The following is a 14875-nucleotide window of genomic DNA, read 5'->3' on the forward strand; positions in this document are numbered from 1 at the left end:
CGATAGCATCGTTTTGAACAGTATAGTTTTTACATGAATATGGTTATGAGAGAACATACACTGTTGATAGGTTACATTTCTTCTCTCTTCTTAATTCGTATTGAATATTTACAGTCTGGATCAGCGTCTCCTGATGTGTTCATCTCCTACCAGTGGGGAAAACAGAAGCAGATTCAGCTCATGTACAAGCGCCTGACTGAGATGGGCTTCACCGTCTGGATGGACATCTACCAAATGGGAGGTGGGGACTCCCTCTTTGACAAAATTGACAAGGGTGTGCGAGGGGCAAAGGTCGTTCTTTCATGTGTCACCACGAAGTATTCTCTGTCGGCCAACTGCCGGAGGGAAGTCAGTCTTGCTGATGCCCTCAAGAAACCAATAGTTCCTCTGTTGCTGGAGAAGATGACGTGGCCACCATCAGGTCCAATGAGCATGGTGTTCACTCAGCTGTTGTATATCAACTTTGGGAAGGATGAAACTGTACAGGAAAGATGGGACGGAGACAAGTTTGATGAACTGTTGACTAAACTGGACCAGTATGTGCCGGATATCATCGTGTCAGATGAGGAGGAACAGGAGGAATCTGTGAATACTGAAGATAAAAAGGACAGACCACCACCTACCCCGGAACCAGAACCAACAGTAGAGCCTGAACAACCACCACAGACACAACAGCAATCTCAACAGCAACAAGCACCACCACAGCAGTATCAACAACCCCCTCCTCAACAGCATCGACAGCCACCTCCTCAACAGCCTCCGCCGCAGCATCAACAGCCACCTCCTCAACAGCGCCCACCGCAGCAACAGCAACAACCACGAACGCATCAACCAATGCCCAATCAACCTGAGCAAAAGAAGTCAAAGTCCTGTTTGATATTGTAGTGACTCAATGATGCCTTTTGGCATGGTGCCTTCAGTGATCCATTCGTATAGTTTTGGAATCTGGAGAAACGAGACTGATTGATATCATTTATCTGTTGTAGGAGAGATGCCCAGTTCTGTGGAATATATGTCGCTCACCTTGTTACGAATATATAGAAACCCGTTGAAATAGTATGCTTTAGTGTGACCCTTCGAAATGGTATGATTTAGTGTGATCACAATATTGCGAATGTATGGCATAAACAGTTTTGATACGCCATGTGTATTTCAGAATGCTCTTATTACTAAATAATATGTTATTACTGTAATATGCTTGAAGTATGGATGGCCTGTATGCTCACAGAAATGTTATTTATTTTAAGGGTAATGAATCTATTATATAGTATGAAATGATCATTTGTTAATGTGAATCAGATCAAAATGTTTACTTGTGAAAAGCACACTTGTGATCCCGAACTGTGATACTGCTGGCTGCTGAGTGTACTGTGAATATACACGTGGGTGTGAAGGCCATCCACAAAGTGTTACAAAATACGTGTTGAAACCGTCCATGATGCCTTATATATTTACTTCTATCTAACTGTGATGACAATTGTGTGTGATTCCTTTTCAAAACGTCTTATCATATGTTTGATTATTCTTCTATCTAAGCTGTTATATACAAATCCTGACTTATGTAAACTGTCTGACCGAAAGAAAGGATATACTTGAAAACTAGATGTTACCAAACTATTACAAACGTTTTCAATACGTTGTGAGGATTCCGAAGCGTAAACATTGTAAACATGACATTGCAATGTAAAGAAAACGTCGATACTCGAATCAAATATATCACCATAAAGAGAAAAGATGTTTTATTTAAGGAATGTGTATGTGCCTTCTTTTGTCCGGCAGTTTATTGAACCTCGATTTTCTATAGTAAACTGTCGTTGATTGTTCTCGAGTGCTATATCAGTTCTGTATTGTGCAATCATCGAATAAACGATCCTGAAGACTGATCACCTTGGTCATGTTTCATCACCAACACACGTCTGGACGTCGCTTCACAGTGGTACACAGTAACATTCGCATTTTGCCATATCACATGGTTGTGCTAATTTCCTCTGTGAAATATTCTGATTCAATATTCCTGAAAGAGCCTACTAAACTGGGGATAATGTAGCGGGATATTGGCTGATTGTCAGTTGTGCTCTGCTGGCGTCTCAGTGTCCCCTCGTGGTGTGTATCTGTACACTGATGGCGTCTGAGAGTATCCTCATGGGCTGTATCTATACCCTGATGGCGTCTGAGTGTATCCTCATGGCGTGTATCTGTACCCTGATGGCGTCTGAGTGTACCCTCAGTAGGTGTATCTGTACCCTGATGGCGTCTGAGTGTACCCTCATGGTGTGTTTCCGTACCCTAATGGCATCTGAGTGTATCCTCATGGCGTGTATCAATACACTGATGGCGTCTCAGTGCACCGTCATGGTGTGTATCTGTACCCTGATGGCGTCTGAGTGTACCCTCAGTGGGTGTATCTGTACCCTGGTTGCGTCTGAGTGTACCCTCATGGTGTGTTTCCGTACCCTAATGGAATCTGAGTGTATCCTCAAGGCGTGCATCAATACCCTGATGGCGTCTGAGTGTATCCTTATGGCGTGTATCTGTACCCTGATGGCATCTGAGTGTATCCTCATGGTGTGTATCTGTACCCTGATGGCGTCTGAGTGTATCCTCATGGTTTGTATCTGTACCCTGATGGCGTCTCAGTGTATCCTCATGGCGTGTATCTGTACCCTGATGGCGTGTATCTGTACCCTGATGGCGTCTGAGTGTATCTTCATGGTGTGTATCTGTACCTAATGGCGTCTGAGTGTACCCTTATGGTGTATATCTGTACCCTGATGGCGTCTGAGTGTATCCTCATGGCGTGTATCTGTACCCTGATGGCGTCTGAGTGTAGCATCATGGTGTGTATCTTTACCCTGATGGCATATGACTGTATCCTCATGGGGTGTATCTGTACCCTTATGGCGTCTGAGTGTATCCTCATGGGGTGTATCTGTACCCTGATGGCGTCTGTGTGTACCCTCAGTGGGTGTATCTGTACCCTGATGGCGTCTGAGTTACCCTCATGGGGTGTACTTGTACCCTGATGGCGTCTGAGTGTATCCTCATGGCATGTATCAATACCCTGATGGCGTCTCAGTGCACCCTCGTGGTGTGTATCTGTACCCTGATGGCGTCTGAGTGCATCCTCATGGTGTGTATCTGTACCCTGATGGCGTCTGAGTGTACCCTCATTGTGTATATCTGTACCCTGAAGGCGTCTCAGTGCACCCTCATGGTGTGTAATTGTACCCTGGAGGCATCTGAGTGTACCCTTATGGTGTATATCTGTACCCTGATGGCGTCTGAGTGTAGCATCATGGTGTGTATCTTTACCCTGATGGCATCTGACTGTATCCTCATGGGGTGTATCTGTACCCTGATGGCGTCTGAGTGTATCCCCATGGGGTGTATCTGTACCCTGATGGCGTCTGTGTGTACCCTCAGTGGGTGTATCTGTACCCTGATGGCGTCTGAGTTACCCTCATGGGGTGCACTTGTACCCTGATGGCGTCTGAGTGTATCCTCATGGCATGTATCAATACCCTGATGGCGTATCAGTGCACCCTCGTGGTGTGTATATGTACCCTGATGGCGTCTGAGTGCATCCTCATGGTGTGTATCTGTACCCTGATGGCGTCTGAGTGTACCCTCATTGTGTATATCTGTACCCTGATGGCGTCTCAGTGTATCATCATGGCGTGTATCTGTACCCTGATGGCGTCTCAGTGTACCCTCAGTGGGTGTATCTGTACACTGGTGGCGTCTCAGTGTACCTTCATGGTGTGTATCTGTACACTGATGGCGTCTCAGTGCACCCTCATGGTGTGTATCTGTTCCCTGGTGGCATATCAGTGCACCCTCATGGTGTGTATCTGTACCCTGATGGCGTCTGAGTGTACCCTCATGGTGTATATCTGTACCCTGATGGCGTCTCAGTGTACCCACAGTGGGTGTATCTGTACCCTGATGGCGTCTCAGTGTACCTTCATGGTGTGTATCTGTACCCTGGTGGCGTCTCAGTATATCCTGATGGTGTGTATTTGCACCTTGGCTGGATGTAGATGTTGACACAGATTCCCTGAGGGCTACCCCAAACTGCATAATGAATTAATGCTATCTTGAATGAATGTTGTATACCGCTCCATCACTGTCTCTCGTTTCAGACAATGCACGCCTTTTGTACAGTAGGTGAATGAGCTGAACGCCACACTCTTAACTGCAATTGAAGGTGTTCCCGACCATCTCCAAGGTTCTCTCTCATCTCCTTCACCCTGTTGTCCACATCCTAAGAGTAGCAAACAAAGAAACATCAGCAAAGTTGACATTCCGTCCACGTCAGTGGCTGTTGGAGTTGGACGTTTCAATGGGAAATGTTCGATGTCCGTTAGCATAAACAGAAAATATCCTGTCTAATCTATTCTAGCCGAAAGATGCTACCAAGCTGTGTAGTTAGTTTAGTGCACCTACGTAAAGCATGTGTCTGTTCTGGGTGTACTCCCCACTGACCTTATTAAGGCGGATTCGATTAACGGTGGATTAACAAAATGCACTTCCGGGATACCAAATTGCAAATATCAAAACTATTCAATATCAAGGCAATAAATATTGCAATACAGGGGTCAAACAGTGCTGTCTTCATTTACGCTTCTGGTTGATACACAACTTTGATAGAATTCATTGAAGAACATGATGTAGTATAACCAGCGGTCAGTGAAACCAAATGGATCTTATACTGATAGTGTGTTCTCAGACGTGGCCAGTCTGGCACAATAGCATGAGTGTCCACAGCGGACCTGCTCTCAGACGTGGCCAGTCTGGCACAATAGCATGAGTGTCCACAGCGGACCTGCTCTCAGACGTGGCCAGTCTGGCACAATAGCATGAGTGTCCACAGCGGACCTGCTCTCAGACGTGGCCAGTCTGGCACAATAGCATGAGTGTCCACAGCGGACCTGCACTCAGACGTGGCCAGTCTGGCACAATAGCATGAGTGTCCACAGCGGACCTGTCTGGCACAATAGCATGAGTGTCCACAGCGGACCTGCGTCTCAGACGTGGCCAGTCTGGCACAATAGCATGAGTGTCCACAGCGGACCTGCTCTCAGACGTGGCCAGTCTGGCACAATAGCATGAGTGTCCACAGCGGACCTGCTCTCAGACGTGGCCAGTCTGGCACAATAGCATGAGTGTCCACAGCGGACCTGCACTCAGACGTGGCCAGTCTGGCACAATAGCATGAGTGTCCACAGCGGACCTGCACTCAGACGTGGCCAGTCTGGCACAATAGCATGAGTGTCCACAGCGGACCTGCACTCAGACGTGGCCAGTCTGGCACAATAGCATCAGTGTCCACAGCGGACCTGCACTCAGACGTGGCCAGTCTGGCACAATAGCATGAGTGTCCACAGCGGACCTGCACTCAGACGTGGCCAGTCTGGCACAATAGCATGAGTGTCCACAGCGGACCTGCTCTCAGACGTGGCCAATCTGGTACAATAGCATCAGTGTCCACAGTGTGCCCCCACGCATGCCTGCAATAATCCAATCATCACTAACGACGACACCGCACGCTGGACGCTATAAATCGGATGTAAAGCAATGACACATCTTTGACAACTTGCCTTCCCTGCATTTAAACTTCACTTAATTCACACGCAACATTTGGCAGCCATACATACTTGTGCTATTAAAAGGTTGAAGAACAAAACAAAACAATACCTTATGTGATCTCCATCTCTTTATATGTAAGTATACAAGTATGTCATAAACATCGTATTAAGTTGACTTTTCTCGTCAAATACGTATCATGCCTAACGAACCAGGCCAGGTCTCTGGATGACAGTTATATATGTGAAATGTAAAACCAAAAGCTGGAGCTGCTAGGACAATGATGGACATGTTAGGTGTTTGTCAATCAGAATCTGTATACAAAGATCTATAATTACGAACCAGGTGGGATGGCCTGATTGGGGTCCTTCATGTCAAGTTCAGGTGGGTAACTAAGTAAAATGGACCCGTGACGGTAAGACTTCTTCATGGTGTATTTCACCCACACAACACAAGTAAATAGTAAATACTAACAGCTACACATAATCACAGTCATAACAATTAGAAAACAATTTCATAAAAATAAAAACAGGAATAATAAGCATGTTGAAGATCATGACTTCATAAGTATATCACAGTTTGCTTTTATTAAAAGAATACATGAAAATAGTTGATTACAATTGTTGAAACATACGTCTTACATCTACTCTCTAAAACAAGTGGAATTTGGCTACATTAATCAAAGAAGGAATTCTTGAAAAAGGTGCTGTTAATATGGGAGTGATCGGGAAGAAACATATTCTTAACACAATGATATCTAGCACATCTAGCACTAATCAACGTGAGCAAACAATTTCTATCGACTTTTCTATCGAAACGCACAGTTTCCTTATGACATCACAACTTGTCACAACCATAACCAGGAGCCAATAACCATGGTGTCCTTTCGGATCTTTATCCGAGGAAGGTCTGGATCATCCCGGCACACTAAAATACTTCCTCAACAAGAGGCGAATTAAATTATCATCATTGTTCATTGGTATGGAAGAGGGAAATGGGCGATGATGGAGAACACTCTGTAAATGTAACCGAAACATTGGCGTAGTCCTGTAGACAGGTAGGGACTCTTGTACGGTGCTTCAGACTTTAACGATGACTAACAAATAAACTGCAATTGTACATCCAACCTCGCATATTTTCTGTTACATGATAGTCCACAGTTTCATAGTCCAACAGGTATTTGAAGGCATTCTCGTATCCACTGAGATAAATGTCATGATGAACCGTTTTGAATGACTAAATCAAATTGCAGTTAAATAACACACATGGTTAATAAAGTATCCATACATAAGCCACTTTCTTTTTATTTTGAAGTTGATCAAACAAACTAGCCCGTACATTAACAACAGCAAATCAAAAGACTAATCTGTAACGACTGTGTGAAAGGGATAGCCGTACCCCTCATTGATCAACTTGAGACAACATCAGAGGCAATACAAGGCATGGATGAGGAAATCTATTCTGAAATATGTACTGCTATCATCAATTCTCAGCAACAAATAAGTCTGAGGCAAGAAACGAAACCTTGGTGTAAAGAATCCAAATTCCACATATGTGCCCGTTAGTTTGGGTGAAGTGGGTTCTACAAAATTATACATGACGAGCTCTTTTGAGGTTGATTGTTTTGGGGGTACCGTTGAGAATAAACTTGTTGGTGTTGATATGGTTGTTGATATGGTTGTCGATATGGATGCTGCTGTTGGGGTTGTTGATATGATTGCTGCTGTTGGGGTTGTTGCTGGTGCCTTGGTTGTTGAGACATCGCACTATTCCCCTTTCCCACCAGTATGATGTTTGGCACATATTGACCTATTGCCGTCAACATTTCATCAAACTTGTCTCCGTCCCACCTCTCCTGTACAGTTTCATCCTTCCCAAAGTTGATGTACTACAGCTGACTAAACACCATGCTCATCGGACCAGATGGCGGCCACGTCATCTTCTCCAGCAACAAAGGAACTATTGGTTTCTTGAGAGCATCAGCAAGACTGACTTCCCTCCGGCAGTTGGCCGACAGAGAAAACTTCGTGGTGACACACGAAAGAACGACCTTGCCCCTCGCACACCCCTGTCAATTTTGTCATAGAGGGAGTCCCCACCTCCCATTTGGTAGATGTCCATCCAGACGGTGAAGCCCATCTCAGTCAGGCGCTTGTACATGAGCTGAATCTGCTTCTGTTTTCCCCATTGGTAGGAGATGAACACATCAAGAGATGTGCTTACCCTCTTCCACCTTCTTCTCATCCGGCTTGACGTTGTTGTAGTTGACCTGCATCAGGAGTTCCTGGAACTTGGCTGCCGACCAGTACCTGATGTCACCAGTCTCCTCCCCAGGACGGGTGAAGAATCGGATGAACAGATACTCACTGAAGATTGGCCCCATTGAGCCTGGTGGAGGCCATGACAGTTTCTTCATCAACAGAGGGATGATGGGCTTACCCAGGCTTACCGAGAGGTTCACCTGAAATCGGAGTAGTTTGTAAAGTATTGAAATGAAGAAGTCAATATGTCCAATGCGGATAAACAAATACAATTCCACCACAGGGTTCCCGAGATATCAGGCAATCATACAGATTGTGCTGGAATTTCCGATTATTAGGAGGTTGTGCTGATATGAGTAAATGTGTGTTACGAACAGGAAAGTTTGTTCTTTCAGAAGCAATGCATTTAGGACAGACACATTTGACATAATCATATGCATAACATGCACATAATTTCATAGAACAGTTGATTTATTATGTACACTCTTGTACACCGACCAATACAGTCGCAATGCAAAACTAGACGCACCTCATTTCAGTTGAACTATTTCTCCCCGACTATACTACTGAACATGTTCGGTCTGAATATCTGAAACGTTCCTTCCAGTTACACTTAGTCCCATTGACTTGTTACGGGTCCATAAAGGTTTGCACTTTACATTACTTCACAATTGTTTTCAATATACAAACATACACAATTGGAAAAAAGTGATATAATTATTGTTCTCATAGAAAGGTTACATTGTTTTCATTTTCACCTCTATTGCAGTTTGGAGATTGGGTACATTTCCCAATGACACAACAGATGACGATTTTTTCCTTTAACAACGCCATTTATCACATTTTCTCAGCAATTTAAGTATTGTCCTTCTCTGGCAAGGAGGAACATTTGAAACTGTTGATGTAGTTAGAAACTAGACTTTGAGTTGAAATTAACTGGACAAATACCTCTCGATTGCAGTTTGGAGATTTGGCATACTTCCGAGTGACACAACAGATGACGAGCTTGGCTGCCCTGATTCCCTTGTCGATCTTCTCGAACAGCTTGTCTCCACCTCCCATCTGACCAATGTCCATCCAGCACGTGAAGCCCGCCTTCTCCAGCTGCTGCTTCAGAAGCTTCACCTCGTTCTGGATTCCCCACTGGTAGCTGATGAACACCTCTGGAGGCTCCGGGTACTCGAACTCTTCGTCCTCCACTACAGTTTCTGGAGTAAAAAAAGAAAATGCAATACTTTTACATTAATTTATAATACTATGTCTCAATATGAAAACATAATGTTCCTCTTTCCGGATACTATTGAAATAAGTGCATAAACGATTCATTCAGAAGTTCTTCATAAATCAAAACGACAAGAACAATAAGCCACTTTGTTTTGATAAAACGGTTTTCATCCTGTCTTATAAGATTAATTAGTGATTGCATAGTTTACGCCTTTAAATGAATGATTGTTTGTTCTTCTCAGTACTTGCCACTGACAGCAGGAAAAGATTATCAGTTACAAAGTGTACGCAACGAGCAGAGGAATGTACATCAGTACCTGATCTTCGCTCTCGATGGCCAAGTTCTTTAGAATCGAGAAGAGCTTCGCCTTGGCATTAGGCTGAATGCTCATGTCACCTTGCATCAGGGTTTTCAGGTGTGGTATGAACGCGTTGGGCATCTTCTTGGAGAGTTGTTCCATGATCATCATATACATAATGTACAATTTGTCGTCGCCTTCGAACATCTCCTTGATCAGTTCTTTTACGTTTCTCTCGGTGAACACCTGAAATGGACAGACACTTTTCCGTTTGATAAAGTTGTCTATGGGGTCCTTTCTTTCTCTACACACAGTAAAAGTTTTCTTTGATTCACAGTAGTTTACGCGAATCACCTGTGGAGGTGATTGATGGCGGACACCTCCCTCAGCTCCACCCTTGACCCAGAACTCTTCTCCTCCTTACGAACTGCCCAGACTACCGCCAACAACAAACTAGACACCTCAACTAAGACAGGACACATCAAGAAACTACAAGAACTCACTGACTCAGGAACCAAACGCAAGAAAACCACAGCACCAACTATCCACAACACAGTCGTCAACCTCAGCAAGAAACAACTCACCAACCAACAGGTCAGTGTCCTTGCCAAAGGTCTCAAATTTGCCCCTACACCACCCAAAATCAACTCGGACATGTTTATCGCCAACATTGAAAAAGGTCTCCAACAACTTGCACCCGGTGGAAAGGTTGACTCCCTCCGACACCAGATCACCAGTATTCTCCACAAAGCCCAGCCTCAGAAACCAAACATCACACCAGCTGATAAACAAGCCATCAGACAACTAAAACAACATCCTGATATTGTCATCGCCCCAGCCGATAAGGGCAGAGCCACTGTAGTCTTGGACAAGGACCACTTCCACTCCATGGTGGACAACCTCCTAGACGACACCTCAACCTACAAAAGGATGAAGAGGGATCCGACTACAAAGCTCAACCGTCAGCATAAGGCCGCGCTAAAAACGCTGCATGATAAATATGAACTCTCAACAGATCTGTATCGTAAACTCACAGTATCTCACCCCCAGCCACCTTATGCCAGAGCAACAGTCAAAATCCACAAGAACCCCGTTAAAACTTGTCTACTAGTCTGTTCCCGTGACACTGTGTTCTACAGTACTGCCCAGCACCTTACCCAAGTACTCTCCCGCTAGGTAAATCTGCCAACTCCTTCATCAATGATTCAACTGACTTCTGCTGCTAGATCCGTGACATCACCAACCCAGGTCCCATCATCAGCTACGACGTTGTGGACATATTAACCAATGTACCTCGGGAAGAAGCCCTTCAAGCACTACGCCACAGAATTGACAACCTCCAACAACCCCTCAACACTAGCCTCTCTACCGACTCTATCATCAGCCTCACCACCGCCTGCATCAACTCCACCTACTTCACCTGGGGCGATGCCATCTATGAGCAAATCTACGGACTTCCCATGGGCTCCCCACTATCCCCCATCCTAACAGAAATTTACATGACCGACCTGGAAGATAAGGCCCTAGAAAATGCACCCTTCAAACCTTCCTGCTGGTATCGCAAAGTGGATGACACCTTCGTCATCCTCCAACCTCAGCAAGATCCAAAGCAGCTCCTCGCCCATCTCAACAACCAACATCCCCGCATCAAATTCACCATTGAAACAGAGCAGAACAACCAACTACCTTTCCTTGATGTCCTTGTATCCCGCACCTCCTGCAACCAACTCCAGACCTCCGTGTACAGAAAACCTACCCATACGGATCAATACATCCACTCCAACCAGCCCCCTAAAGTCAAGACCGGCGTCATCTCTACATTGACCAGAAGAGCCAAAAACATCTGCTCAACAAACCTACAAGAAGAAATTGAACACCTAAGGGAAGTCTTTGTAGAACGCAACCACTACCCACCTGAAATAGTCAACAGAACCATCGAAGCAACGCTTTCACCTCTTGCCAAAAGATCTAAACCAGAATCAGCCCCCATCAAGATATCCATTCCCTACATAGGTAAACCATCACATCAAATCAGCCGACTCCTGAAACAACAGGCAGGCATAGACACAACCTTCTCAGCGTCCTCCAGCCTCAACAACCTCCTCCATGCCAACGGAAGAAAACAACCCACCGTCAACAACAACAACCCGAAATGTGTTATTTATAAAATAAACTGTGATTGTGGACAAAGCTACAGAGGTGAAACATCCCGACCCATCAACACCTGAGTCAAAGAACATCGCACCTCTGTTGCTAATTCCGACACCAAATCAGCTATCTCTGACCACATCAAAGCAAACTCCAATCATCAAATAGAGTGGTCCGACTTCACCATTCTCGCCAACAACCAAACGGACTTCACTAAACGCAAGCTCACCGAAGCCATTCACATCAAACGCCATAAGCCCACCATCAACCGTGACCTAGGATACTTCTTTCCATCAGCTTATGATCCACCTCCACCAAGCCCAATCTATTGTATAAACATCGCACCTATTGTATAAACATCTCCTTCATTGTAACTACTCCTGTATTTATACATCTCTGGCTTCCATTCACTATCCTTTGTGTACTCACTGGCTTCATCAGCTTACTGCTTAACCACTTATGGCAATTATGTTGTTTCCTTTGTCAATTACAATATATGGTGTTTCATTGTTATATACAGTATATATATGCAGCTCCTCCACTTCATGTATCACTCTTGCTTGACAACGGTACAAGAATCTGTATCGAAACGTCGCACTCACGAAATAAAGAAGTTATTATCCATAAATACTTGTTCCATATTGTACGTCTCAACTTCTAAAAATGCCACTCAAACAAGTTCTGAACAATGTCTGGAGATATTCGACTCTATCCAAGCCCTTTGTTAACTTACTTCCATAAACACTTGACGGTACACCCACATGTACAGCATGTTCACTCTTACCGATCTTTTTCATTCCACGCGGGATTCCTGAGAATGTTTCGAAAATGGTGCAATTGTACCCTGAAATGAACTTTTCATTTCTGGGGCCAATGTCAGTTAATTCTCGCTAAGCCTGCACGTGACAGCAACATAACCACGCCACTGTTGTACGGGCTTGACGCCACTGTTGTACTTGGGCTTGTACGGGGGCCGTGTGGAGCATGGAGAGGTGTGAAACTATAAATACGTTGGCAATTTTTACTGTGAACCTATTTAAAATGACAACCCCAACCCTCAGAGTTGGATAATGAATAAAATATAACACCGATATCTTTTGATATCACATAGACCAACACTTGATGAAAGTGAAATAGACAACTGTTTTATGCCGCCACTGAATTCAATACCCAGCCCTATCCAGGACACGTCTTCATATGAGCGAAATATTCTCAAGTACGACGTTAAACCCAATTTCACCTCAACTCACCTATCCAGGCACTGGACCCCCACAAATCATATATTGTACCCTTGGGTAGTCGAACCTAGAACCTCTGCATGACAGGCAAACCATCAGGCTACACAACCGCCTGCTCGATAACGCACTTTGTGTGTAACTGTTCAATACATTACACGCTCCTGTTGAATATGCATGCATGTACTCAGGCGTACTCGGGAAGAACACAAACATGCCATGGCCCCGTTTTAACATCGGACAATGCACCAGCCATATCTATTAACAAACGTAAGCGAGAATAAACGTACCTAGTTGTTTACGCGTTGCCATGGTTCCAAACATTGGCTGAATGAATGACTGCCATCAGAGGTAGAGCCAGCAATCGCGTGGCTTGTCATTCCGACGACAGTGTCCAGGACACGGTATTGCGACACACCGGCCGGTACACCGTCTCTGTGAGACGCGAACACATAACGAGGATATGTGTAGAGGTGGACTATATAGTTGCTGTACCCTTTAACTGGATAGTGGACGCTCTAATGACGGATTGTAATGTGTGCTGTTTTGAGTAGCAGTGAAAACAAGTAAAGTTGACAAGGGTATCCGGAAATCATTGGTAAATATGAATATAGGCATTTGAAATAGTTTGTCATTTACATACAATTATGCTGTGTGATAGTCATCAGGATTTGATTTCAAATGTTGCCTAAGTACATTTATTACCGTTACACAACAAGCAAATGTGACGTTTTCTATGTATAGTGGTGTGTATCGTTGGGATACGTAGCAGTAGTACTCATTAGTTCCCCACAACCACACTTTTCGTTCTGAATGGTTTCAGATTTCATTCGTGACGTGTCATAATGTATGGCACTTATCTAGAGCTATGCTTATCCCTTATAAGTTTTAGCAAATATCAATGATCCATCGTACACTTTTCGTTCTGAATGGTTTCAGATTTCATTCGTGACGTTTCATAATGTATGGCACTTATCTAGAGGTATACTTAGCCCTCATAAGTTTTAGCAAATATGAATGATCCATAGTCTCATTAGGAATGACAATGTAAATTCAGATTTTATAACGTTATCTGCTCCCCGTGAGTGCAGAATTGAAGTGAATGAATATAATTCACATCAACACGCGAGCTTACCAAGCGAATCACTATATGATCCTGGAATGTAAAATGCAATCGTAAAAACGAAATGGATTTATTCGGGAATTTATAGCCAAATGTAGCATAGTTATTTATCGACTATTAATCGATACAGTGTTACTTAGTCTCTTTTATATAACATATACAGAACTGTAATCCAAATTCATGAATAACCTTGATTCCTGGATCGAGGAAATTTTCATGCAAGCTCGTAAGTTAAGTCTCGACTAACGTCACGAAGCGATATTTTCATGTACATGCAATGCCACTCCTCGCTGACAAAAAGTTCCGAATTTCTGCATTACATGCAAGCATACTAAATATAATTATTCAACAAACGTTTCATTCTTGAGTGGAATATTAGGAATTTTCTTTGCTGGATCAATGAATAAAATAAGCAGTACGTACACAAAATGAAATCATCTATTTAATACATGAATTTCGCCGTACTTTCCATTATATCCAAGAATCAAGGTTACGCGAGAGTACAAATTTATTCTGCATGAGGAATATAATCTTTTCACAGAAAAAAAAGAAGAAAAGTTTTATCATATTATTTGGAAAAGACTATAGTATGAATCTCTCGCGCGGTGATCAACGCATTCAACATCGTTAACACAACTTCTTTGAGTGGCATTTTAGAAGTTGGGAAGTACAATAAAGAACAAACTTTATGGATAAAAACGGTACAAGAATCTGTATCGAAACATCGCACTCACGAATAAAAAGAAGCTGTTATCCTTAAAGTTAGTTTTATATTGAACTTTTGCCAAGCTGACTGTGTTGTTTTGGGGTGGTTTCTATTTTTGTTTTGTTTTTCTTCGCTATGTTCCATTTCAAGAAAGTCTCCGCTACACTCAGTCGCGAGCGAGCATCAATGGATACGAAACTACAACATTATCAACATTATCCCACGAACTATAAAGTCAGAGCTGATATAAGTGAAATAAAGATATTAGGCATACTTTTAATGATAATATAATC

The 14875-nt window shown here is 43.6% G+C and overlaps 4 protein-coding genes across 4 annotated transcripts in view; all 4 read left to right on the forward strand.

Moving 5' to 3' along the window:
* LOC124288948 overlaps nt 1-1881 on the forward strand; it is a 78479-nt gene extending 76598 nt beyond the window's left edge. Inside the window, 1 exon segment of the mRNA XM_046725537.1 lies at nt 115-1881. Within this exon segment, the coding sequence (XP_046581493.1) occupies nt 115-885 (771 nt within the window). The 3' untranslated portion in view covers nt 886-1881.
* A 240-nt stretch (nt 1882-2121) lies between these two features.
* On the forward strand, nt 2122-2730 carry LOC124288949. Its single transcript, XM_046725538.1, has one exon. It carries the CDS (start codon nt 2122-2124, stop codon nt 2728-2730), a length of 609 nt encoding a protein of 202 aa, XP_046581494.1.
* Nucleotides 2731-3022: 292 nt separating this feature from the next.
* Nucleotides 3023-3484, forward strand: LOC124288950. Its single transcript, XM_046725539.1, has one exon. The coding sequence runs from the start codon at nt 3023-3025 to the stop codon at nt 3482-3484; it is 462 nt and encodes a 153-aa protein (XP_046581495.1).
* LOC124288951 lies at nt 3484-4047 on the forward strand. The gene has a single exon (XM_046725541.1). It carries the CDS (start codon nt 3484-3486, stop codon nt 4045-4047), a length of 564 nt encoding a protein of 187 aa, XP_046581497.1.
* The last annotated feature ends 10828 nt before the right edge of the window (nt 4048-14875 follow it).

Source organism: Haliotis rubra, unplaced genomic scaffold (genome assembly GCF_003918875.1).
Source record: "Haliotis rubra isolate DU_JTF1 unplaced genomic scaffold, ASM391887v1 Scf43, whole genome shotgun sequence".
In the NCBI taxonomy this organism is placed as follows: Eukaryota; Metazoa; Mollusca; class Gastropoda; order Lepetellida; family Haliotidae; genus Haliotis; species Haliotis rubra.

Coding starts and splice junctions, on each gene's coding strand:
- LOC124288949 (XM_046725538.1), top strand. CDS start 2,122: ATGGCGTCTGAGAGTATCCTCATGGGCTGTATCTATACCCTGATGGCG.
- LOC124288950 (XM_046725539.1), top strand. CDS start 3,023: ATGGCGTCTGAGTGTATCCTCATGGCATGTATCAATACCCTGATGGCG.
- LOC124288951 (XM_046725541.1), top strand. CDS start 3,484: ATGGCGTCTGAGTGTATCCTCATGGCATGTATCAATACCCTGATGGCG.